This window comes from Aquarana catesbeiana, linkage group LG02 (assembly GCF_042186555.1).
Source record: "Aquarana catesbeiana isolate 2022-GZ linkage group LG02, ASM4218655v1, whole genome shotgun sequence".
NCBI lineage: Eukaryota > Metazoa > Chordata > Amphibia > Anura > Ranidae > Aquarana > Aquarana catesbeiana.
The window spans coordinates 757,254,327-757,281,952 of NC_133325.1; the positions used below are offsets into that span (position 1 = coordinate 757,254,327).

The window sequence follows — 27,626 nt, forward strand, 5'->3', positions numbered from 1 at the left end:
CCAGTGCACAAAGCAAGGTGCATAAAGTGAGTGAGTTTGGGGTGGAAGGACTTGGCTGTCCTGCACAGAGTCCTGACCTCAACCTGATAGAACACCTTTGGGATGATTTAGAGCGGAGACTGCGAGCCAGGCCTTCTCGTCTAACATCAGTACCTGACCTCTCAAATGCACTTCTGGAAGAATGGTCAAACATTCCCATAGACACACTCCTAAACCTTGTGGACAGCCTTCCCAGAAGAGTTGAAGCTGTTATAGCTGCAAAGGATGGGCCAACGCAATATTGAACCCTACGGACTAAGACTGGGATGCCATTAAAGTTTATGTGTGTGTAAAGGCAGGCGTCCCAATACTTTTGACAATATAGTGTATATACAATACACGCAATATACAGAGATTGCTTTCCCCTAAAAACTGAAGATACACTTAAAAGCTAAAGTTTAATCTGTTTGTATTTTGTGTTTCCTGGTTCATCCTTTTCCCCTTATAAACATGAAAATGAAATTATTAAAAGGATAAGTTTGCCTCCTGCAGCCGCTCCTTGATCCCCCCTTCCTGTGACAGTGGGCTGGGGATCTTCTCCCCCCAATCCGCTGTCACTATTTGAAAAGAGCTCTGTGGATGAACTACAAGACATGCTTCCGAGCATGCATCGAATTGTTTCTGAGCATGCGTAGGAATTTTTGCGTGTCGGAATTGCATACAGACGATCGGAATTTCCGATAGGAACTTTTTCCGCAATAAACATAAACGGATTCTGGACAACATTAAGCCAGCACCTTTGACCTCCAAACCGAGATTGATCCACCTTTTGTCTATTTATTGTTCCTAGAGCGGTGTTCATTCCTTCCTAGGAACTTTTTATGACCGAAAAATAGAGAACCTGCCCTCAATCTTTTGCTGGTGGGAATTCCGCCCTCAAAAGTCCGATGAAGCGTACACACGGTCAGAGTTTCCGACCAAAAGCTCACATCGGACTTTTGCTGGTGGAATTTCCGATCGTGTGTACGGGGCATTACTGTGCATGTGCTCTGTGGTCCCATTCATTGCTATATAGTTTGCAGTGGCGGCTGGTGCTCATTATTTTAGGGGGTCAGCAAACAAAGCAGACCCCCTCACTCGCGCCATCCCGCCAACCCTGCAGGAGACAGACGAGAAGGCGGCAATCAGTGCCCTTACCTTAGGAGGCCGATGACAAGTGCGTGCTGGATTCGGGGAAGGGCTCCAGGAAGCTTAAAGAGGCTGCCTGCATGTAGATTAGGGGCCGGGCGCATAGACTAGGAGGGCGGCGCTCCTGCGCCCCTAATGGAGCGACCACCACTGACAGTTTGGCTACTTTCACACTGGGGCGGTGCCGGTGTTAGCGGTAAAGTGCCGCGCGTTTTAGCATCTGATATGTTTTAGAGCAAAAAGTAAAAAATAATGTTTTTTCCAAAATTGTCGGACTTTTATTTTCGTTTATTTTAGCGTTTATAGCCTGTTTCGAGTCAGTTTGCAGGTGCTATTATTAGCGCAATAGCACCCGCAAACCGCCCCAGTGTGAAAGGGGCCTTAAGGGCAGCCCTATAGATTCACTAAATGCCATGCCGATGAACTGAAGGGTTAACATTTTAGGTCATACTTTCAGGAACAAGCGAAACGCTCACTTAAAGACGATCGCTGTATTCCAGCGTCTGCCTGACTCACCTTCTGTAGAGCCCATGAAGTCTGTTCTAGTAAGTGCTGGCAAATCTTCCTCACAAGTTCCATGCAGCTCTGCTCGTTGGACTCCGACACAAAACTTCCCAGAAGAACTTTTTTCCAGTATGTGCTAAAACAACACGGAGAGATTGTAGTCTCCAAAACTATACTGAGATCTTGCAGTGGAAAGAAAAACAGGCTGGTTTTATTAGTTCATTTTTTTATTTACTGCAAAATTCATCCCCTTGGTTTTACCTTCCTGGAAAACATAATGGATTACAGAATAGGGGCTCTTTGAAATGGGCAGCCAGAGGGAGGTAAAAAAAAAAAACAGTTGAGTCATGTTTTTTTTTTTCAGTTCCCCCCAACCAATCAGCTAAAATCTACTATTGCAACCTTCCAACCGACTTCCTGGTGGCCACAGGACCGACAGCGGACCCCCTGCAACGCCTTGGACACCAAGAGAGATACCATATACAGATGAGCCCTTTTTTAATCCTTATCTTGTGAGTGTTATTGCTTACCTTGCCATTAAATGGCGCTCTAATACTGACCGACTAGCTACCTGTAAAATATGTTTGAACGCAGGCAAGAGAGATGCAACGGGGGAGATTTACTAAAACTTTAGCACACAGAATCTGGTGCAGCTCTGCATAGTAACCAATCAGCTTCTAGATTTTATTGTAAAAACTTAACTGTAAAAGCTGAAATTAAAAGCTGATTGTTTACTATGCACCGCCTCACGCAGATATACTGCGGCAGAAGGGCACGTACAGGCAGATAAACGTACCTGTAGGTTGCGGCTTGCGGGTGCAAGCGCCCGCCGGGAGCTCCGTGACCGTGGGTCCCGCGGACCCGATGTCCGCGGGCATACCCGCGATCGTCTCACGGTGAGATGCTAATGTAAACAAGCATCTCCCCGTTCTGCCTAATGACACTGTCACTGATCACCGCTCCTTGTAATCAGGAGCGGTGATCAGTGTAGTTTCACACACAGCCCCCCCCACAGTTAGAATCACCCCCTAGGGCACACTTAACCCCTACAGCGCCACCTAGCGGTTAACCCCTTCACTGCCAGTGACATTTTTACAGTAATCAATGCACTTTTTTAGCATTGATCGCCGTATTAATGCCAATGGTCCCAAAAATGTGTCAAAATTGTCCGATGTGTCCGCCATAATGTGGCAGTCACGGTAAAAATCGCAGATTGCTGCCATTATTAGTAAAAAAAAAAAAAAATAATAATAAAAATGCCATAAAACTATCCCCTATTTTGTAGGCGCTATAACTTTTGCGCAAACCAATCAATAAACGCTTATTGCGATTTTATTTTTACCAAAAATATGTAGAAGAATACGTATCGGCCTAAAGTGAGGAAAAAAATGTTTTTTTTATATATTTTTTGGGGATATTTAATAGATAGATAGATAGATAGATAGATAGATAGATAGATAGAGATAGCTATCTATATATATATATATGCGTTTTTTTCAAAATTGTCGCTATTTTTTTGTTTATATTGCAAAAAATAAAAACCGCAGAGGTGATCAAATACCACCAAAAGAAAGCTCTATTTGTGGGAAAAAAAGGACGTCAATTTTGTTTGGGAGCCACGTCGCACGACCGCGTAATTGTCAGTTAAAGCGACTCAGTGCTGAATCGCAAAAAGTGCTCTGGTCTTTGGCCAGCAAAATGGTCCGGAGCTTAAAGGGGTTGTAAAGGTAAAAATTTTTTCACCTTAATGCATTCTATGCATTAAGGTGAAAAAACTTCTGACAGAACCGCCGCCCCCAGCCCCCCCGTTTTACTTACCTGACGCCTCGAAAGTCAGCTTCGCGTTCCCGACATCTGTTCCTCCGCTCACCCTGGCCGCTGATTGGCTGCAGTGGATGGATTGAAAGCAGCGCAGCCATTGGCTCGCGCTGCTGTCAATCACATCCGATGACGCGGCGCGCCGGGGGGCGGGGCCGAGTGATACAGCGAGCGGCTATAGCCGCCGGCTGTATCACGGGAGCGCGCCCGCAAGCACTCACCACCGTGCGAGGGAGCTCGCATTAAGGTGGTGAATGCTTGCGGGGAGGAGCTGAAACAGCCGCCGAGGGACCCCAGAAGACGAGGTTCGGGGCCACTCTGTGCAGAACGAGCTGCACAGTGAAGGTAAGTATAACATGTTTGTTATTTTAAAAAAAAAAAAAAAAAACACCTTTACAAACGCTTTAAGTGGTTAACCAGATTCCATGTGCACCAACGTTATGGCCCGTACACACGATCCGAAAATCAGACAAAAAAATAAAGCTTTCAATGCGATTGTACGATAATCGGATCATTAGTACGGAGCTTTCGAGAGCCAATCACAACAATTCATCCAATATTATGCGATCAGAAAAGCACGAAACCTTTCCTTGTATGATACCAGATTGTACGATTTTCGTTTAGTCAGTACAGTTGTCGTCTGATAATACAATACAAGTACATTAAACACATTACATCACTTCCGATTTTTTTTCTGTCGTAGGAGAATTTTCGTAACTTTAATAACCTATTCAATTTCTACTTGTGACTATTAAGTGAAAAAAGTCGTATGATCTGTCGTCCGATATTCGGATTGTGTGTACGGGACATTAGGCTGGTTTCACACGGGCTTTCCAATCAGGTCCACCTGTCAGTTTTTCAGGCAGACCCGATCAGACCATCCAGTCTCCTCTATGCAGCAGCAGATGTCAGTGGACACATGTCCGCTGACATCCGCCGCCATCCATTCCGATCCTGTCCGCCAAAGACAGTGAATCGAATGACAGTATTATGGGAACGGACAGGCAGTGGGGCTGTGTCCATGTTTGCTCTGCGTGGCGGAGTGGACACAGACCTCTCATCCACCTGTTCAGCGGGGAGATTCCCTGATGAGCAGGTGGTTGCGGACAACGGACATGCCCGTGTGAAGCCTTAGTAAATCTCCCCCAGTGGCCTGGTTCAGCACTTAGACATTTCTATGACGATCCCTGTCATATTGTGTAAACAGTGCCTTGAAAAAGTATTCGTACCCCTGAAATTTTCCACATTTTGTCATGCTACAACAAAAATAGTAAATGTATTTTATTGGGATTTTATGTGATAGACCAACACAAAGTGGTACATAATTGTGAAGTGGCAGGAAAATGATAAATTGTTTTCAAAATTTTTACAATAATTGTGAAAAGTGTGGGGAGGCATTTGTATTCAGCCCCCCTGAGTCAATACTTTGTAGAACCTCCTTTCACTGCAATTACAGCTGCAAGTCTTTTTAGGGATGTCTCTACCAGCTTTGCACATCTAGAGAGTGACATTTTTGCTCATTCTTCTTTGCAAAATAGCTCAAGCTCTGTCAGATTGGATGGAGAGCGTCTGTGAACAGTAATTTTCAAGTCTTGCCACATATTTTCAATTGGATTTAGGTTTGGACTTTGACTGGGCCATTCTAACACATGAATATGATTTGATCTAAACCATTCCATTGTAGCTCTGGCTGTATGTTTAGGGTCATTGTCCTGCTGGAAGGTGAACCTCCTCCCCAGTCTCAAGTCTTTTGCAGACTCTAACAGGTTTTCTTCTAAGATTGCCCTGTATTTGGCTCCATCCATCTTCCCATCAATTCTGACCAGCTTCCCTGTCTCTGCTGAAGAAAATCATCCCCACAGCATGATGCTGCCACCACCATGTTTCACGGTGGGAATGGTGTGTTCAGGGTGATGTGCAGTGTTAGTTTTCCACCACACACAGCGTTTTGCTTTTAGGCCAAAAAGTTCAATTTTGGTCTCATCTGACCAGAGCACCTTCTTCCACATGTTTGCTGTGTCCCCCACATGGCTTCTCGCAAACTGCAAACAGGACTTCTTATGGCTTTCTTTCAACAATGGCTTTCTTCTTGCCACTCTTCTATTAAGGTCAGATTTGTAGAGTACACGACTAATAGTTGTCCTGTGGACAGATTCTCCCACCTGAGCTGTGGATCTCTGCAGCTTCTCCAAAGTTACTTCTTGGCTGCCTCTCTGATTAATGATCTCCTTGCCCGGCCTGTCCTTTTTATTTGGACGGCCATGTCTTGGTAGGTTTGCAGTTGTGCCATACTCTTTCCATTTCCGGATGATGGATTGAACAGTGCTCCGTGAGATGTTCAAAGCTTGGGATATTTTTTATAACCAAACCTTGCTTTAAATTTCTCCACAACTTTATCCCTGACCTGTCTGGTGTGTTCCTTGGCCTTCATGATGCTGCTTGTTCACTGAGGTTCTCTAACAAACCTATGAGGTCTTCACAGAACAGCTGTATTTATAATGAGATTAAATTACACACAGGTGGACTCTATTTACTAATTAGAGGACTTCTGAAGGCAATTGGTTCCACTAGATTTTAGTTAGGGGTATTAGAGTAAAGGGGGCTGAATACAAATGCACGCCACACTTTTCACATATTTATTTGTAAATCATTTTGAAAACCATTTATCATTTTCCTTCCTCTTCACAATTATGTGCCACTTTGTGTTGGTCTATCACATAAAATACCAATAAAATACATTTACGTTTTTGGCTGTAATATGAAAACATTTGGAAAATTTCAAGGGGTGTGAATACATACACAGGCACTGTATGCAAAGCAATGCACAAACTGATGGCACTATCTAAATCCTGAGTAATAATGATAGTAATCTTGGGAAAGGCATAATACATCATTTTACTGGCACATAGTTTAGCTATGAATGACCAAATACAAAAGTGAACTAAGGCTAGAAATATTTTAATTTTATAATGAATTAGAAATATGTCAATCTTAAGATGAATTTCGCACACTCATGCACATACAATAATAACAATAGATGTTAAATATTATCTAGATATATCTATATCATAGATAGATAGAGAGATAGAGAGATAGAGAGATAGAGAGATAGAGAGATAGAGAGATAGAGAGATAGAGAGATAGAGAGATAGAGAGATAGAGAGATAGAGAGATAGAGAGATAGAGAGATAGAGAGATAGAGAGATAGATAGATAGAGATATCTAGATATAGATATAAAAAATTTGAAAAAGAAACTTACAATTCTTCAGAACCCAGACACAGCAGTCTAAGAGCTGTTAGAAGCTTCCAGGAGGGCCCATCCTGTCCAAATGTCAAATTTCTAAAATAGGACATAATTAGAATAATTTCTTTAACATATTCTATTTCACTCTATGACATTGACAATTATTTTAAGTGGACTGATCATAAAACAAACAAAAAAAAAAAATCATCCTTCATATAAGTTAGTAGGACACATCAGCTTCCTGATGACAACAGACTGAGGAAACGAGGCGGAACATCCGGTACGCCATTTCCAGTCGCAGACATCCGGTTGGTGGAACGCATGCCGGCTTCAAGACACGAGCGGAGCGGCGGCATTTCCAATACTAACACAGGCGGGTTGTATATGTGCCAATTTAGGCACCTTTTAATGGGAGCATTATTTTAAACACTTGTTCTTATTTTTGCTACACATACCATACTAGGGGCATTATATACTAAAGGCAAATAGACTGTGCACGCAGCAAGTGTAGTTTCTCCAGAGCTTAGTAAATGAGATGAAGCTTTACTTTGCAAAGAATATCCAATCACATGCAAGGAAAATTACAAAAAAACTGCATTTTTGCGTGCACGATTGGATGATGGAAGTCAGCGGAGCTTCTGCTCACTTACTAAGCTCTGGAGCAACTGCACTTGCCCCATGCACAGTCTATTTGCCTTTAGTAAATCATGCCCTTAGTATGGTATGTGTATTTGCAAAGTGCACAGTCTGTTTGACTTTAGCAGAATTTATGATTTCTTGGCCATTTTTCAGAGAATATGAATGATAACACAAAAATGTGTCTTTCACTCATGGTTAGTGTTTGGCTGAAGCCATTTATTATCAATCAACTGTGTTTACTCTTTTTAAATCATAATGGCAACAGAAACTACCCAAATGACCCTGATCAAAAGTTTACATACCCTGGTGATTTTGGCCTGATAACATGCACACAAGTTGACACAAAGGAGTTTGAATGGCTATTAAAGGTAACCATCCTCACCTGTCATCTGTTTGCTTGTAATTAGTGTGTGTGTATAAACGTTCAATGCGTTTCTGGACTCCTGACAGACCCTTGCATCTTTCATCCAGTGCTGCACTGGCATTTCTGGATTCTGAGTCATAGGGAAAGCAAAAGAATTGTCAAAGGATCTGCGGGAAAAGGTAGTTAAACTGTATAAAACAGAAAAGGGATATAAAAAGATATCCAAGGAATTGCGAATGCCAATCAGCAGTGTTCAAACTCTAATCAAGAAGTGAAAAATGAGGGGTTCTGCTGAAAGCAAACCACGGTCAGGTAGACCAACTAGAATTTCAGCCACAACTGTCAGGAAAATTGTTCGGGATGCAAAGAGAAACCCACAAATAACTTCAGGTGAAATACAGGACTCTCTGAAAACATGTGGTGTGGCTGTTTCAAGATGCACTTGAAGAAAGTTGGGCAGCATGGTCGAGTCGCCAGAAGAAAGCCATTACTACACAAATGCCACAAAGTATCTCACTTACAATAAGCCAAAGAGCACAAAGACAAACCTCAAACCTTCTGGCACAAAGTCTTTTGGAGTGGTGAGACCAAAATTGAGCTTTTTGGCCACAACCATAAACGCTTCATTTGGAGAGGAGTCAACTAGGTCTATGATGAAAGGTACACCATTCCTACTGTGAAACGCGGAGGTGGATCGCTGATGTTTTGGGGATGTGTGAGCTACAAAGGCACAGGAAATTTGGTCAAAATTGCTGGCAAGGTGAATGCAGTATGTTATCAAAAAATACTGGAGGAAAATTTATATTCATCAGCCAGGAAGCTGCACATGGGATGTACTTGGACATTCCAACATGACAATGATCCAAAACACAAGGCTAAGTCGACCTGTCATTGGCTACAGCTGAATAAAGTGAAGGTTCTGGAGTGGCCATCTCAGTCTCCTGACCTCAATATCATTGAGCCACTCTGGGGAGATCTCAAAACATGCCGTTCATGCAAGACAGCCCAGGAATTTACAGGAACTGGAGGCTTTTTGCAAAGAGTAATGGGCAGTTTTACTATCTGAGAAGATAAAGAGCCTCATCCACAAATACCACAAAAGACTTCAAGCTGTCATTGATGTTAAAGGGGGCAATACACTGATCGATGAGACGCCTGGATTGACTACCTCCCCCTCTATCCCCTCCCCTACTAAATGTCCTATGGTGACTGTTTGCCCGATTAATTTAGCATCTTTTAATTGAAGGGGGTTTAATGTGCCAGAGAAGCGGAGCCAAACCCTTTACCACTTTCATAAAATGCGCTCTAATATTCTATTACTACAGGAAACGCATTTTCGCACAGGCTCCATACCTGCCTTGCAAAACAGATATTATCAAAATTGGTTTCACAGTACTAGCCCTCATGCCAAATCTAAAGGGGTTTCCATTGCTTTACATACATTTTTCAATCCTGAGGTCCTAAACTCCCTTATTGACGTAGCTGGTCACTTCATCTTTCTCAAACTGAAACTAAATAATTTTCTCTTTACAGTGGCCAACATTTACGTCCCTAACGTGGATCAGGCTCGGTTCCTCTCTTCTGTTCTCACCAGACTATCCTCCTTTGGGGGCCTCTGTTTTATCATCAGTGGAGATCTCAACATCACCCTTTCCCCGTCTGCAGATACATCCTCGAGTAAGTCCTCTGTTCCTTTCTCTTCACTGACACGCATCAAATCCTTACTGCACTCCTCACATTTGGTTGATGTTTGGCGTATTCAGCATTCCAACTCCTATAACAGACTTGATCACTTTTTGACCTCACAAACCCTGCTAAATACACCCCTGCAAGCTTCCATAGGCCATCTCCTCTGGTCCAATCACGCCCTAGTCTATCTGACCCTGGCACACCCCCCGATAGCCCGTAGGGGCACATATTGGAGGCTCAATGATAACTTGCTACGGGATTCTGTCTTGTAGCCGAAATCTCAAAAACTATTCGGAATTTCACGTTTGATCAATCCTCAGACACTACCTCCCCCCTTAATCAATGGAAAGCTCTAAAATGTGTGGAACAGGGCGTGCTCATACAGCACGGTTCCTGCCTTAAAAGGATTAGAGCTGGTGATATTAGTCGTCTCCTATCCACTATTGCAGAACTTGAACCACTCCACAAACGAGATTTAGACCCTGTCATTTTCGTTTGACTATCTAATGCCCGTCGAGACCTACTTCAACTCTTATGCCCCGTACACACGGTCGGACTTTGTTCGGACATTCCGACAACAAAATCCTAGGATTTTTTCCGACGGATGTTGGCTCAAACTTGTCTTGCATACACACGGTCACACAAAGTTGTCGGAAAATCCGATCGTTCTAAACGCGGTGACGTAAAACACGTACGTCGGGACTATAAACGGGGCAGTGGCCAATAGCTTTCATCTCTTTATTTATTCTGAGCATGTGTGGCACTTTGTCCGTCGGATTTGTGTACACGATCGGAATTTCCGACAACGGATTTTGTTGTCGGAAAATTTTATCTCCTGCTCTCCAACTTTGTGTGTCGGAAAATCCGATGGAAAACGTCCGATGGAGCCCACACACGGTCGGAATTTCCAACAACACGCTCCGATCGGACATTTTCCATCGGAAAATCCGACCGTGTGTACGGGGCATAAGACTCGCATCCCCTAATCGCAGGCGACAGAGCACGCAATTACCTGTATTCCCTAGCTAACAAATGCGGCAAACACTTAGTGCGGACCCTCCACCCTAGACCTCCCCGATACTCCATTCCGTTTATCACCCAATCCAACCAAGACAAGACATTTAATACAAAAGGCATTTCCTTCCCCTTTAGACAATATTATTCCCAACTCTACAACATATCACCTAAAGCTCTTTCCTCTAGCGACAATATGCAAGACTATATTCTGGAAACGACTTTGCCCACTATCGACTCCCAAGACTCCTTGGAGCTTGACGGCCCTTGGTCGTGCCCGAGTTTCTGGGCGTCATCAGGGATCTGAAGATGGGCAAATGTCCTGGACCAGATGGGTACACCAATCGTTTCTATAAAACTTTTGCCCCTCTGTTGGCGCCACTCTTCACGCCCACATGTGTGGTTGAAGAAAGATTACTAATTAGCAAAAATGTATAACGGAAACTAAGAAAAATGCATTTTTTTTACAGAATTTTTGGTCTTTTTTCTTTTATAGCGCAAAAAATAAAAACCCAGAGGTGATTAAATACCACCAAAAGAAAGCTCTATTTGTGTGAAAAAAGGACAAAAATTTCATATAGGTACAGTGTTGCATGACTGAGTAATTGTCTTTCAAAATGTGAGAGCAACGAAAGCTGAAAACTGGTCTGGTTAGGAAGGGGGTTTAAGTGCCCAGTGGTCAAGTGGTTAAGAACTGGGGTATGTAAACTTTTAATCAGGGTAATTTGGGTAGTTTCTGTTGACATTATGATTTAAAAAGAGTAAACACAGTTGATTGATAATAAATGGCTTTAGCCAAACACTAACCATGAGTGAAAGAAAAGTTTTTGTGTTATCATTCACATTCTCTAAAAAATGGCCAAAAAATCATAAATTCTGCCAGGGTATGTAAACTTATGAGCACAACTGTATTACTATTACTTGATTTCTATGGTGGAGTGGAGGAAACACTATTGGAGAGACATCTAAGCAAGAGGAATACTTTGCAGCAAAATCGTTTGGCCATATTTGGAGGGTCCAGTATGACTGATGGAGTGGATACCCACTATAACATATAAGCAGAGGAAGATTTAAAGAGACAAGCGCATAATGACCTACTTTTTAGCTAAAGAGGTCATTGTGTTCCGGTGAGTGATTTTTTCACATGAGCACATTGGGTGTAAAATAATATTGCATGGTAAAAGCACATTTAGCCGAGTACACTGGAAAAATTGACAGTTACTTACCGATAACTGTTTTTCTAGGATATCTTCCAGGACGGCACACCTGAGAGATGAGAGGCTCCTCCCTACAGGAAACACAATCAATCGACAGCTGTTTTAAGTCCCCACCCTTCCCCTTGATCCTCAGTTTGTAGAGAAGTAACTCCTGAACCTGGTTCACAAGGGAAATCATTCCTCATAGGTACTCACCTTCTAGTGTTCTACCATTTTCCCTCCTCCAACGGGTGGGAAGTAGGCCTGCCGTCCTGGAAGATATCCTAGAAAAACAGTTATCGGTAAGTAACTGTCAATTTTCTCTAGTCATCTTCCAGGACGGCACACCTGAGAGGATAATCAAGTACCTCAGGCCTACCTTAGGGTGGGACCACTGCAAGACCCTCTTGGCGGACCTTGGTTCTGCAGTGAGTTTTACCTCCACTCCATATGCTTGATGAAGGTATCTTAGCTGGATCATGCGGCTGATCTGCAGGTCTACTCCACCGATGTCCCTGCCTTCTCTGCTTCGGATGCAGGACCTAGGTGGAGTGGGCTCTTAAAGATGGAATCAGAAAACATGTTAAACTTGTAGGTTATCAATGTTGCCTATCTCACACATCTAACAACCATGGCCTATTGTGCCTGTAGGTGCTACTTAGAACCCTTAAAGATTAATCAGAGACCTGTGTTGTAAGACAAGGACACTAATTGATCACCAAGAGGGCCTGTCTTAACCATAGGTGTGCGCAGCCATTTTCATTAGGGTGTGCACCCTAAAGCTCAAACACCCATGCATGTGTGTGTGTCTACATATATATGACCCCGGCAAATTGATCTCTCTGCTGCCACAGTGAAAGAGAAGAGCATAGACACTTCTCTTATGGCAGAGCCAGCAAGATGTAGATCTTTCACATGTTCCTGCTGCTACACAGCGATAATACTAATGCGCATGGGGTGATTAGGGTGTGCCTGGGCACACCCTGTGCGCACGCCTATGGTCTTAACACTATCCTGTTCAGGGAAAGAAAACTGCAAAAAAAGGTGGGCCCCTAACAGACAACCTTTTTTGTTCATTTTTATCTTTACATCAGCAAAGACTAAAGGGAAGCCTACTTAAGGGTAATAGATTAACCGAGGCTTAATCCCTGGGTTTAAGGCATGCCCACTCTGTGGCTTTACTTACGCCTGAGTGCCTACTTCAGGAGAATAAAGTCCATAGCAGGAGTATAACACTTATACTGCTACATCTAGTTCTGCTAGAAGGGTGAGATGAAGGCCATGCACCGAGCCGTAACCTATTCGGTCGGATATACATCTTTATACTTCATCTTCAGGTCATAATATTCCTCTGAACAGAACTTCCCAAGTTCTTACTAAGCAGGGTGATTCTTGATCGCCTTCCTCCAGTGTCCTATAACCCTACTGGGCTTCAACCCTAGGAAATGGTTCCAGCATCCCTGAATGTAAGGGGCTGAGGCTTTCTGACATGTGACGTCTGCAGCCAGAACTCCAGGCCCCTCCACGGAAAAGAGGGCTGAAATACAAAAGGTGATACATGCATTATTAATATCACAAATTAAAAAAGACCATAGATTGTGGACCCAGCACAATAGATTTAGACAGAAAGGACACAAGCATAGACAATAATGTGTATCTGAGTGTGGCTAGCTAAACCAACATATCAAATATGGGAGAGACCCAAATCTGAACTTCAATGTAGACAAACAGTCCTCACAGTCTGGTTTTCTGATGTACAGCCAATCTGTAAAAACATTAAGATACACGCAAACCCTCAGCCTTGGTTCACACTGGGACGACTTGTCAGGCGACCTAGTCACCTGACAAGTAGCGTCCTGTTCTGTGCAATGGAGCCATTCTAAATCGGCACGATGCAAGTCGCTCCGACTTAGAAAAAGGTTCCTGTACGACTTTGGGGGCGACTTGCATTGACTTCTATACAGAAGTCGTTTTGCAAGTCGCCGCTGAGTCGTGTCCTGGGTCGCCTGAGGCAGTCGCGCTGTAAGTCGTGCTGCCTCAGTGTGAACCGACCCTAAATGCTGCGTGTTTCTGAAGTGCAGCTAGCTAGGTCATAACTGATATATATACATAAAGGATGGGAGTCCTGTTTACGGTGGAGTTTTACTGATGTACAGCAAAACAGGGCCATAAATATAAGACAGAAAGACCCAAACTTCTATGTTGCGTATTTCTGATGAACCACCAAATACAGTTATAAGATCAATATGGCCCTGGCTAGCTAAACCAACATAAGACAATATCTTTTCTGTTATGCAGTTCTGTAGTGCAGTCACATAGAACCAACACGGAAAGGACCCAAGCAACCTGCAGCATTGTGTTTTTCCGAAGTGCAGTAAGGCAAGGGAATCTGAAACAGAAAGCACCAACAAGCTTCAATGTTGAGTATTTCTGCTGTACAGCAACATAAAAACAGACAGCCTTCCTAGCTGCGATCTTTCTGGTGTATTGCAAAGTAAGGCAATAAACTCCATGATGTCTATTCTTGTGTGTAGCAAAACCTCAACCAGAAGGGAACTTCGGGCTCCCACACCTGTGCGACCCAACCTGCAACCGCAAAAACGCAAGAGAATCACTATGGCTTCCAATGGGAACCATTTGTGTCTGTGCAACTCCAGGTCGCAGCGCCACCAAGCAGACCCTGCTTTCTGGATCCACAGACCTCAAGATTACACAGGTCGCAGGTAACTTGCAATTTTCAGGTTGAACAAGCGAGGGGTCCCCAATGCTCTATCTCCCTGGAGGCGTGCAGCCAACAACACCCTGCTGTGTATCCCTAAGAAGCAGCAAGGTAGAACAATGAGAAACAGAAAAGACATCGCTCACTGCTGTGCCTTTCTGATATGCAGCCGATAAGGCAGTAAATATAGGACATACAGGACACAAACAATCTTCAATCTTTGTGTATGTCTGATGTGTAGTAATATACCAATACTGAGCAGATACGCCACCATCCTCAATGTGTCTCCCTGCTGAGGCAGCAAAAACAAATCAGAAAAGGACAAGCAACCTTCACTGCTGTGTCCTTTCTGATATGCAGCCAATAAGGCAGTAAATGTAAGACATAAAGGGACAGACAACCTTCAATCTTGTATATATCTGATGTGCAACAATATAACAATCTGAATAGAGATAGCACATCCATATTGAAGGGATTTGGCATGCGACTCAACATGTCAAATCGCATGCCTAAAATCGGCAACCTTTGCCGTTAATAGCACTGTCAGCCTGACGCCACTTTGCGGGGCTGCACCGATTACCAAAGGCAGTACTAGTACTACCCCTGGCACAGGTTCAATTTGTATTTCCCAATAATTCAGGACCATCAATCTTCACTACTGCCTATCTAATAAGCAACCAATAAGGCAGTAATACAGGACACACAAAAATCCCCAGACAGAACTCAATTTTGAGTATGTCTGATGTGCAGCAATATAACAAATATGAGCAGAGATGTCATAAGACTAAATGATATGCATTTCCGCCATGCATCACAAAACCAGAAAGTACAGACCACCTTCCCTGTTGTATCTTTCTGATCTGTAGCCAAATAAGGCAGTACCTTTAGGATATAAACAGACAACAACAAAGCTTCAGTGCAGTGCATTTCTGATGTACAGCACTATATCCCTTATGAGCAGAGATGTCACAAATTTCAATGTGTATTTCTGCTGTGCCCCAAAACATCCCAGCAAGGACAAACCTACACTACTGAGCTCTACTGGTGTGCAACCAAGGAGGAGTCATGGTGTATCCCTTTATGAAATAACCAAACAGAGCAATTTGATCCCTAGGCATAGCCTGGGCTGTAGATACTAACACTTCACCCCCCAGTGAAGGAACAAATTCTAAAAATGGTTAGACACCTTACAATAGTAGCTGTTGTCCTACCTTACCTCCGTGGACTGAGCAAACGCTAGCCAGCTCACACACAGGTGGGGCTGATCAGAAACTAAAGTCTCAATGAGCCCAGCCCTAGAGGCCAATTTAGGACAGCCTCTAGAAAAGGTGATCACCAATTTAGCCTGGAGGAAAATAGCCACCTGCAGGCTTTAAACAAGCAATCATGTATCTAGCTCTTGCATATGTTTGCACAGAAAATCCTTAATTAAAGGATATAGGAAGCGATTTATGGTAAATCGCCTTTAGATCTGTCACTGAGTTGACTGCAGCCCAAACCAACAAAAAGGTTTTTCTTACCTCCTGCACTTCAATATAACCACAATGTAAAGGTGGAGTGGGAGGTTGGAGCTTAGGACTTCAGATTCCTAGCAGCTGGGCTAATAGGGCCATATAACCTAGTGCACCTGCTGACCAGGAGAGCTTACTCCTGAATCCTTCAACCATTGCACAATCCATAAATTGTTCAGTGGTATACCTGGCCTGTAAGGAACTCTTTGTATCTACCAGGTCCCCCCCCCCCCCCCCCGCTCTATTCATCCCTACTAATGTCCCACAACCGGACATGTAGGGAGAGTGTTGGAAACCTACTGTTGTGATAACCATAGTGTCTCTGCTGTAAGAGGGAGCTGTGGATGGTGGTTTTAGCAGTAGCTTCTGGGCTATTTTGTTATGCAGACCCCAGGTCCTGCACTGCACCACTTAGTAAATACAGGGGGAAGGGGAAGAAATGCCTTACCTACCTCTTTCCCATCTGAGGTGGTTTAGGCACACTCACTCCTCTGCACTACTTGTCCACCATACAGCATCTCTGATGTAAGAGGGAGCTGTAGCTGGTGTTTTTAGCAGAAGCTTCTGGGCTATTTGAATCCAGACCCCAGGGGAGATTATCTCAAATGCCCAGAAACCATCTGGCTGGGATTGGGGATTTTGCAGCTAAATTCCCAAGGTAAAGGAAAGTACTCACCGTTGTAGTCTTCCCCTTTTTCCACAGCCACAGGGCTTGCTTTTCCATCCTTATGGTCCACACGCAAGGAGGATAGCCGCCAAAGTGCCCCCCCCAACTGCTAGGCTGTGTCCTGCCAGTCAGTATATACATCTGGGGGGGGCAATGCCGTACGTTCCTCATTCCCTTCTGAGGTGGTTTAGGCAGACATCCACCGTAGTGAACTGGTGCCTCCTCGAAAGGAGGATGTGGGCGCCTGCTCCTGCTGACTCTCAGCCTTCCCACCTGGGTAAGAACGCAGGTCGTTCAGGCGGCGCCCTCCCCAGCAGCCCACGCGAGCTACCAGGGGCCCAGGAGTCGGGGGCCCTGGAAAGAACTGACAGCCAGCACCCCTGTCTGAACGGACGCCCGGACAGGTAAGGGGGGGAGACAGGAAAAAGGCCCCTGAAGTTCTGGGGACACCACTGTACCCAGGGGCCTTCAGCTCTCAGGGGGGCTCTTCCAGTTTCTGCTTCCCCCCCTGAGGAAAGGATAGGGGAACCCCCCAGGAAGGATAAATATATCCGGCCAGACCCAGAGGCCCATCAGGTACTAACCAGGCCCGACCCTGCTTTGCCTCCGAGATCATACGAGATCGGGCAGGCGGCGCCCTCTTTCACTTTCAGGGTGATGTGGCCATAGGCCTTCCCCAGGCATTTGGTCCGGCTCCCAGGGGGGGACCACCAGCCACAGGCTTCGGGTCATTTGGAAAAAAACAAACGGTTTCGCTGTGTAGGGAGAAACACAATCAAAAACTGAGGATCAAGGGGAAGGGTGGGGACTTAAAACAGCTGTTGATTGATTGTGTTTCCTGTAGGGAGGAGCCTCTCATCTCTCAGGTGTGCCGTCCTGGAAGATGACTAGAGAAAAATTGATGAGATTTTATGGACATTATTGTTATTGACACTATTATATTGAATTTGTTTAAAGTGTCACTACTAATTGTGATTTAATTTTGCACACAGTATTGTTTAACATTTTATTAACATACTTTGTTATATAACTTCTGATGTTGGGTTTTAGGGCCAATTCATCACTATAATAGCGCCCCCTTCATATTTTTATTTTTATCATCACAGTAATTTATCAGTGTACATGTCATTTTATTATTTTCTATTTCCTCAGCAACATACGGTATACTAACCTTTTTGTTTTTGCTCACTTAATGGTTCTAAAGCCTTAAAGCAGAGCTCCACCTAAAAGGGGAAGCACCACTTGTTTGCCTCCCCCCCCCCCCTTTTGCTGCCACATTTGGCACCTTTTGGGGGTACCTGATTTTGACAGGTACCCGCTGCCACTTTCAGTTCAGTTCGCCATGGCGAACTGAGCCGGAAGTTTGGCCCCCTCCTCGTTCCACCGCAGCCGGCCCATTCACAAAGCACAGCACACTTTGCGCATGCGCAGTAGGAAACCAGTTGTGAAGCCACAAGGCTTTACTGACGGTTTCCCTTAGACTAAATGGGTGTGCCAGCATCCAATAGCTGATTGAAAAATCAGCTCGGGTGAGGACACTGCTGGATTCCTGGACAGGTAAGTGACCTAATATTAAAAGTTAGCAGCTACAGTATTTGTAGTTCGTGACTTTTATTTTTTTCTGAAGGAGCCTGGAGCTCCTCTAAGATTTTTTTCCTTAATGCATTCTATGCAGGTAAAAAATCTTCTGTTGCCAAGGGGCCCCCCCAATACTTACCTGAGCCCAATCTCAATCCAGCAATGTGGATAAGAGCAGTGGCTCTCCTGACTCTATCCCTCCCCACTGGGCAATTGGTTAGCCAATGGCTCCCGGTCTTGTCAATCAAATTTTATAACAAGAGAGCGGAGCAGGGCGGGGGGGGGGGGGGGCAGAGCCCCTCTGTCTGTGTCAATAGATGCAGACAAGGTGGCTTGGGAGCGAGCCTGCATGAGTGCCCCCCATAGAAAGTGGCTTATAGGGGGGGAGCCAGGAGCAATGGTGGGGGACCTGAGAAGGGGAGGATCGGGGCTGATCTGAGCAAAACTATTGCACAAAGCAGGTAAGTATAACATGTTAAAATGGTTGTAAACCCTGTTATACCACTTGTACCTGTAGGTAAGCCTAAAATAAGCCTTACCTGTAGGTACTGTAAATATCTCCTAAACCTGCATGGTTTAGGAGATATTTACCATATACGATTGCGCCGACGTCATCAGAGCATGCACACTGAAGGTACGGACCGCTCGTGCCGTTTCTTCAGCAGCTGTGCCGTAACCGGCGGCTCCCGCGCGCATGCACGGGAGTGACGTCATCGCAGCTTCGGCCAATAACAGCCACGGAGCCCGGGAACCCGGAAATAACTCCGGGAGACATGTCGCTGGTCACAGCTGTATGTGGGGGTCGCTGCAACAGCTTCGATCTAAGGTAAGTGTTTCCTAATGGGCTAGTATGCGATTACAACCACTTTAAAGAAACCTTTGCAATCCCTTTCATTTCAATGCGACCAGCAAAACCCTCAACTTACTCTAAAAATCCATTTTCCTTCAGTAGTGACCATTTCTTCTGTAGCTGTTTGTCTGTGCAAGATAAATACTGGAGGATGACATCTATAAAAGTGGAGAACAACAAAACACTGTCAGAACAGCTAGGAAAAATTGTCAAATTTGTATATCTGCAGTAACCAATCAGACTCCAGCTGTCAGGCCGGGAAATTTGTAGCACCCTGTTAGTGTCACCCCTTCTGCAGGACTGTATTGCCCCCCCCCCCCCCATCAAGAACTACTGTTTGGTTTTTGCATCTATTTAGTCATGGCCTGGATGAAGGGTAAACTAAAGTCAGTCGTAGATGGGTCAAAATTCAGCCGGTTCATCCATCTATGGCTGTACCTGTTCATTAGAAGCCAATTGATAGATCGACTTCTCTCAAACGGGAATGCTGGAAAGCTTTTTTCGATCAGGGACTGTAACCAGAGCAGTACCCTCGTCCTCAGAGCCAAAACTGAGGAAGAGGGTACTGTCCTAGAAATGTGTAAGCCATTTGGATCCTAGGTGATGTCCTCCCAAGCTCAGAAGCACATGGAGTGGACGGAACAATTGTGTTATGTTGATATGCTTTGTCAGTCGTATCGTCTGTGAGTAGATTTATTTGCATTTTTTTTTTTTAATAAATGGTTATTGAGATAATGTGCTAGACTGGTGCCTCCTCTCTTTTCTTGTGTTTTTGTAGTTGCTAATGGGACATCCCCCAGTATGGGGAGGGCAGCAAGGTGATGGTCTTTATATCTCCATTTGTGAAATGGATCTGCAACAAGCATTAGACACCACACACTGGAGATGTCATGTTTTGCATAGTGTGTTATTTCAAGCCGAGGCAGAATTAGGGTATCCCTGGTTAGGTAGGTTAAAGCGGAGTTCCAACTGTGAAAAAAAATTTTTTTTGGATGAATATCTTCATTTAAAAACACTTATTACTAGCACTCACGTTTCTCTTTTTAATCGCTGCTCGTAATACATACACCAGTGGCTTGAATCCTGCTCCTCTTGCGAGACAACGCTTGCAAATCGAGTCAGGTTTTTAAAAAACATAGCCCGTATTGCGAAACGCTCGCATACTGTGTTACTCACAATACGAGATATTACTGTACTGATTGTATTATAAATCGTTATGGAAGCCCCAAGGAAGGGGAAGTCCTTTACCACAAAATGCATTGGCTGTATCTGATGTTTGAAACAAATAAAGCTTTTAAGCAAATTTCAAGAGAGATAGAAGTTTGTACTAAGTGCTCCTAACCACACACACACAGAATTCACAGATGGGCAGAGAAGCAGGCACAATTAGCAAACCTATTCAAAGCAGACCATATGGCAAATATGGAAACAGGATGGGAAGCTCTAACATGCACTGGGAAAACAGGAAGGTGATTGGCTACTACAGGCAGGGCAGCCATCTCAAATTTTTGGGCCCCTTACACACAGCTTTAGGCCTTCCCTCCCGAGCCTGACCATCAACATTTCCTAAGGCTTGCCCATGGGCCATCCCACCGAATCCACACACCGGCCACCTCACCTGTACATATTCAGCCCCCTGTATATATGTCAGCCCCCCACCTGTATATATATGTCAGCCCCACACATACACAAATCTGTAAACACACAAGCCTCTGGCCCCTCCCTGTACACAAACAGTCCCCTCCCTTTCCTTCACAGCCCCTACTTGTAAAGGAAATCTTCCTAACTAGTTCCAGCTCGTTTTCACAAAGCTGACACAGCGGAGAGGATGTTGCTGACACAGAGGAGCACAGTACAGGCAGTTCACACGAGGGGTGCACATGCACATAGTAGCCAGTGGCAGTAAAGAGCTCAATGACACAGAGAGCAGCAGAAGCTGCAGAGATAATTTCTATGGTGCAAAACATGGATCCCCTTCATCCGTCCTGCCTTCTTCTGGCCTGGACCGGCCCCTTACAGTTGTATGGGCTGTACCCCCTGATGGCGGCCCTGACCACAGGTCAAATTACACTTGCCTGTAGTTTTTGTAAACCAATGACAATATGGGGTGGATTTACTAACGACAAATAGACTGTACACCTTTCAAGTGCAGTTGGACTAATTTTTCCCAGTGCTTAGTGAATGCGTTAATGCTTCACTTCGTAAAATATACCCAATCGGGTGCAAGGAACATAAAGAAAAACAAAAAAAAAATGCATTTTTGCTTGAACATGATTGGATGATGGAAATCAGCAGAGCTTTACCACATTTACTACACTCTGGGAAAAAAGAGTGAAACGGCACTTCCAAAGTTTAGAGGCTATTTGTCTTTAGTAAATGCACCTTTCTGTGTTGCTTTTTTTTGGCCAGAAGATCCAGCCCTAGCATACTCTTACCTGGAGTCACATAGACACTCTGATGGGGATTATTAGCTGCCACAAATCCGTAATCTAGCAGAAGTCGCTGATTATCATGGGGTCCATAGCAAATAAATACTTGTTCATACTTCCTATACTGCACTTTAGTCCTGATCTCATAACGTCTGATCTCCTCATTAAATGCAGCTTCTACCTGAATGGAACAAATTACAGAAAGTAAATAAGGTACCTTTGTCTGTCACAAAAGCTTGACGAATAAGTAAAGAAAACTGCCGCTGTTCAGACCTGTATTTGCTCGTGTGAACGTATAGGTGCCGGTCAAATGGAGCTTGTGCATGCTCTGTAAATGTACACACTAAAAGTCCGGCCACACTGCCAACGACATCATCGGAAATCATCTTTATTGATCCATACAAAAGATACAGGAAGTCCACCCAGACACTCCGCTTTTTAACTTTCACCCAGATAGGACTTAGTCATGGATGTCTATGACCAAGCCCTATCTGGGTACAATGTGTTAGCTGATGAGGATCAGGGACAATCTCTGTGCCTTTTGTGCAGAATAATAAAGTTGATTTCAGGTGATGTCATTGGAGGTAAGGGCAGACCCTTGTTTTAAATGTGCAAAGGCCTGTCTTCTCTTTAGATATTTACAACTTCGCCACGCTAGATATTTAACCCCTCCCTGGCAGTTCCCTCTATAGTAGACACAATCACAGGTACTGAGCCTGCCAAATTAATCTCCACTCTGTACTCCGCCATCTGTCTCCCCAGTACCACAGCCTTGGCCTATGCCGCCAAGACAAGATGGGAGGCAGACATCGGACGGATTGAGGATGAGGATTGGGATGAGATTTTGGAGGACGTGAAAAAAGTAGGGCCGAAACAACTAATCGATTAATCGACAACTAATCGATTATGAAATTAATCGATTACTATTTTCATAATCGATTAATCGGCCAGTAACATAATGGGGTTAAAAAAGCTAAAAATTAGCCCTATATAGTACAAAAAGAGCAAACAATCTCTACTGTAAATATTACTTTCACTGTTGCACAGTAAAAAAACGAAGGGCTAATTTGTTTTTGTTTTTTTTAACTCCATTATGTTATTAAATGTCTTAGGCCTGGTTCTCACCCATGTGTTTTTTTGGTGCTTTTTGCAGAAATGCACTACAGTTCATTTAATGTTCACATCTATGCTTTTTTCAGCTGCTGTGTATTTGGAAAGGGTGCTTTTTGGTTCAATATACTTCAATGGAGAAGCTGCAGAAAAGCATGTAATATTACAGTTCTGTTTGAAAATCTGCAAAACAGTCTAGAATTTTTTTTTCTTTAAATAAAAAAATTTGATCTGAGTCTGATGATATTTACCAATTCAACCTCTAATAGAGTATATCTATTCTGTCTGTTATTCTCAGGGAGGATTAAAGATTTTAGTCCCTAACCAAACAGTTGGTTATTTATATTTACCCCTGCGTATAAAGATATTTAGGAATAAATTGCCTTTTTTTAAACTTTACATATTAACTAAATTATACACTACACTTTTTTTTAAGGTTATTAACCGATTAATCGATTAATCGAAACAATAATCGGCCAACTAATCGATAATGAAAATAATCGTTAGTTGCAGCCCTAGAAAAAAGTATCCCCCAAATTATCAGACCGCCTCACGCAGTTGTATATCATACAAAGGACGTATCTGACCCCCCAGAAGGTAGCGTGTTTTAAACCCATGTACAATCCAGGATGCCGCCGATGCGACTACAACCCCAGGCTCCTTCTACCACCTTATACGGTCCTGCCCAACTATCCAAACATACTGGATACAGGTGATTCGCTTCTTGCACGACCAGATGGGCTCTCCTGCTACCCTAGGCCCAAAACTGTGCCTACTCGGTCTGTTGCCGGACTTAGACGCAGACAAACCCCTCCGTACCTTTTTACACGAGACGCTATTCTTGGCAAGGGAAGCGGTAGCCCGTAAGTAGATGCAGGCCCAGCCCCCTACAATCCAATGCTGGAAGGAAGAGGTTAATGACACTCTTCCATATAAAAAGCTGATCCATGTGCATAGAGGATGTTCGCTCAAGTATGAAAAGGTCTGGAGCAGATGGTTTGCAGATGGTGAAACATGCACTTAATAGCCTCACCCCCCATTTCCCCCCTTACCCCTTTGTTTTCTCCTTTTCTTTTATATATATTGTGTATTGACTCCACCTCCATTGGTGTGTTTCACTTCAGTCTATACAGATATTTCAATATATTCATGTATGTACTATTGTTAAGGCTATGTTGGTCTATATCGATTCATGTACCATGCATACGTTTTTCAATAAAGTTGGTTTCTTCCAAAAAAAAAAAAAAAAAATGTGCAAAGGGCATGAAAACCAATCACATTTCAGTTCACTGAGTACAGATGATTTCTGGGTGGCCACGCTTCTCTTATATATATCATGACTGCTCTTTGAACTTGCATGGAAGGAGACGGTCGCACTCCGATGAGGTCATCATTAACCACTTTCAGACCGGCGCACGCCGATATACGTCCTGACTTTGAAGAGGGATAACTTTGTTATTGCAGCAGCTAGCTGTAATAACCTCGGTATCCTCTTTTTCGGCCGGCGATCCGGTTTCCGATAATAGTGATCTCTCCCTTCTATTACAAGGAATGTTTACATTCCTTGTAATAGGAATAAAAGTGACACATTTTTTTTTTTTTAAAGAACAGTGTAAAAATAAAAAATAAAAGGTAAAATAAATAAGAAAAAAATAAAAAAATTTTTTAAAACGTGCCCCGTCCCGCCGAGCTCGCGTGCAGAAGCGAACGCATACGTGAGTAGCCCCCGCATATGGATACGGTGTTCAAACCACACATGTGAGGTATCGCCGCGATCGGTAGAGCAAGAGCAATAATTCTAGCTCTAGACCTCCTCTGTAACTCAAAACATGCAACCTGTAGAATTTTTTTAATGTCGCCTATGGAGATTTTAACGGTAAAAGTTTGTCGCCATTCCACGAGCGGGTGCAATTTTGAAGCGTGACATGTTGGCTATCAACTTACTCGGCATAACATTATCTTTCTCAATATAAAAAAAATGGGCTAACTTTACTGTTGTCTTATTTTTTAATTCAAAAAAGTGTATTTTTTCCCCAAAAAATTGCACTTGTAAGACCGCTGCGCAAATACTGTGTGACAGAAAGTATTGCAATGACCGCCATTTTATTCTCTAGGGTGTTATAAAAGAAAAATGTATAATGTTTGGGGGTTCTAAGTAATTTTCTAGCAAAAAAAAACTGTTTTTAACTTGCAAACAACAAATCTCAGAAAGAGGCTCGGTCCTTAAAGTGGTTGTAAACCCTTTACAACCACTTTAAAAACTACAGGCAAGCCTATAATTAGGCTTGCCTGTAGCTGCAGTGGATATCTCCTAAACCTGCACGGTTTAGGAGATATCCCTGTATTTGCACGTGCCGACGTCATGCGGCACATGCGCATTTAAGCCAACTGAAGCAATGGTTGCTTTAGTTGTACTGTGCCGTTCGAGGCGGCTCCTACGCGCATGTGCGGGAGTGACGTCATCGCGGCTCCGGCCAATCACAGCGCCGGAGCAGTGATACCCGGAAGCAAGCCCCGGGCGACATGTCGGCAGCCTGAGGGGGAGACGAGGACGGCTGCGGGGGCTTCGTTCTCGCGTAAGTAATTCATAATGAGCTAGTATGCTATGCATACTAGCTCATTATGCCTTTATCTTGCAGGGTGTGTTTTTAGTTTTTTCTTTTTTGCAGGAGGGTTTACTTCCTCTTTAAGTGGTTAAAAATGTACTCTTTTCTCTTCCTTGAATTAGGAAAGGTGTATAAGGACCTTGTCCATCTCTGGCTGTGTTTAGTGACCCCAAACAGAAAGCAGAGCAGCGCTCCTGTCTGCTGGATTTAGGGCTCACTAAATAGTAGATGTGTTCATGTTCAGGTGCTTTGCAAAACAGTCACTGAACACAAAAGGCAGCAGATGGGGAGTGGGGCACCTCAGCCCTCAGTCAAAACAGACCTGGCTTGGTATCATGCAAACACCAGTGTAGATCTATCCTTAAAGTGTTTGATATGCCTACTGAGTAAACCAGAACCAACGACTGGTAAACAAGATGTGGAAATATGCGGGATCCTACCTGCACACCAGGACTGTGGTTCAGCAGATCTAAGAATGGTGCCAATGCATACACATCCTGTTCAGCAGAAAAGCAGTCTCTCTGTGCGTGTTTCATATATACCGTACGAGTGTTGACTGTGCACCAGGCCCAGCGCATGGCGTCATACGTCAGGATGCTTTCGGCGTTCTCCTGAAACAAGGACTGCAATGATCTGAAGAACGATACATGGGAAGAGTAGAACTCTTGAACGACGCTCCTCTGCTGCTCAGCTTTTTGTCTGACAGGTTCTGGAAGGAGCATCACTATTTCTGGATCCCAATAAACTGGGCAGTCATAACTGCTGGGTAATACGTCTAGATATGGTTTCCACAGGGACCGGTCACCAGCGTATCTTTCTGTGACTAAGAAAGTGCACAATGCCAACAAAGGGGAGACAAGGGGACGCCACCTAAGCATAATGACAAAATATTTAGTAAACATGCCAATTATTTGAATATTGCAGCTTAAAATGTACTTCCACTTTTGAGTAAAGCCATCCATATTGCCAGAAGGCATAACGATGGCGGGCGTGGGGAAAGAAAATTTGCTGTACGATGGCAGAAGGGAAGGGGGTAGTAGAGCTCCAGGCTGCAGTGAATCCCAGGCACACTTGCAGATTAAGGGCCGGTTCACACTGGTGCGATGTCAGAGATCGGATGTGATTCGCACCGCACTGCAGTGAAAATCACATGCAATCTCTGTGTGATGCGTTTTCAGCCATAAAGATTGTATGGCTGAATTTGCATCAAACTCGCACAGGACCCTTTTTTTTGTCCGCAGCAGAATCAGATTGCATGCGATCCGATTCCTGTCCGAGTTTGCAGATCGCACTGTGATATGCGAACTGATATGGGGGTGTCTTTAACTTTTACCTGACACTCCCAGGAATTCACATAGGGCAGTGTGAACTGCCGCCGGGAAACATGCGATGTGGGAACCCGCAGTGGATTCGCAGGGGTCCCGCATCGCAGCAGTGTGAACCGGCCCTTAAGTGGAACTTCAGTCATTTTTTCATTTTTCCATCTATTAAATCTTCTTCCCTTGTTGTTTTAACTTTGGATAGTAAAATATTTTTTTTTGTGGCAGTAAATACCTTATACAGCCCACTTCCGGTTTCCTTTCTGGTAGAAGGTCTAGGCTTATGACATCATGCACAGATCTCTCTCTCACTCTTGTGAGAGTTTGCCATGAAGGGAGGGGGGAATGAGTCATAAGAGGGTCAATGAAAGCTGCAGAGCTGGAGGTGTGTGTCTGTGTAATTCCAGAAAGTGAACAGGCAGCAGCTTAAGCTGCCCACAGTTAAAATGGCTGCAGCCAGACTCAGTGGAGGGAGATTTCTGCAGCATATTTGGCAAGTACAGAATCACAGTATATATAAACGAATATGCAAAGTGGTTGGAGGGAAGCTTCAGAGTGGCAAAGATGTTTTTTTTTACAAATTAGGTGAGCAGACTGCAGTTCCTCTTTAAGTTTGGAATCAAGGAGCTCCTCGAACTGCCGCAGCCCGCCTAATACTTTGACAGGCTGCAGGCAACAAGGCTGGATGCTGCACATGGAAAAGTAGGAAGGAGCACCTGGTGCCCAAACAAAAAAAAAATGTGAATTGGAAGGTAGGTTAAAAGGTATTTATTGAAAGTAGTGACAAGTACATTAAGCCAATGTCTTTCAGGGTAAAGGACTCCCCCTTCTTCTCGCAAACCGAGTCAGAATAAAGAAAAAAAGTTGCTTGTCTTTCAAAACACTCGTTAACCGCGTTACTCAATAACCAAGGTTCCACTGTACTTCTTTTTTATTCCCTCTTATGGCCAGTCCTACTCTGCTCTGCCAATGCTAATACTACGGTGGACACCATGCCAGGTACACAGCACAGGTATATCTTATTTCTGTTGCAATGCAGGTCAGTAACCAGACCTAAACCTAGTAGCTCTCCCCCACTTTGTGTCTGTTTACCCCATGTTGGCATTGTGTCCACCTTAGCATTTACATTGGCAGAGCAGAGTAGGACTGGCCATAAAAGGGATTACTTTGATGCTGTTGGCCAGCTTAAATGTGTATTGCA

General features: G+C 44.0%; 1 protein-coding gene across 1 annotated transcript in view; it reads right to left on the reverse strand.

Annotated features, from left to right (window-relative positions):
* SETD4 (SET domain containing 4) overlaps nucleotides 1–27,626 on the reverse strand; it is a 44,246-nt gene that overhangs the window by 3,581 nt on the left and 13,039 nt on the right. Inside the window, exons 6-10 of the mRNA XM_073617187.1 lie at nucleotides 25,547–25,976; nucleotides 21,397–21,571; nucleotides 19,038–19,119; nucleotides 6,750–6,830; nucleotides 1,684–1,807 (exon numbers count right to left, since the gene is read on the reverse strand). Coding sequence (XP_073473288.1) covers nucleotides 1,684–1,807; nucleotides 6,750–6,830; nucleotides 19,038–19,119; nucleotides 21,397–21,571; nucleotides 25,547–25,976 — 892 coding nt within the window. The remainder of the gene's footprint in view (nucleotides 1–1,683; nucleotides 1,808–6,749; nucleotides 6,831–19,037; nucleotides 19,120–21,396; nucleotides 21,572–25,546; nucleotides 25,977–27,626) is intronic.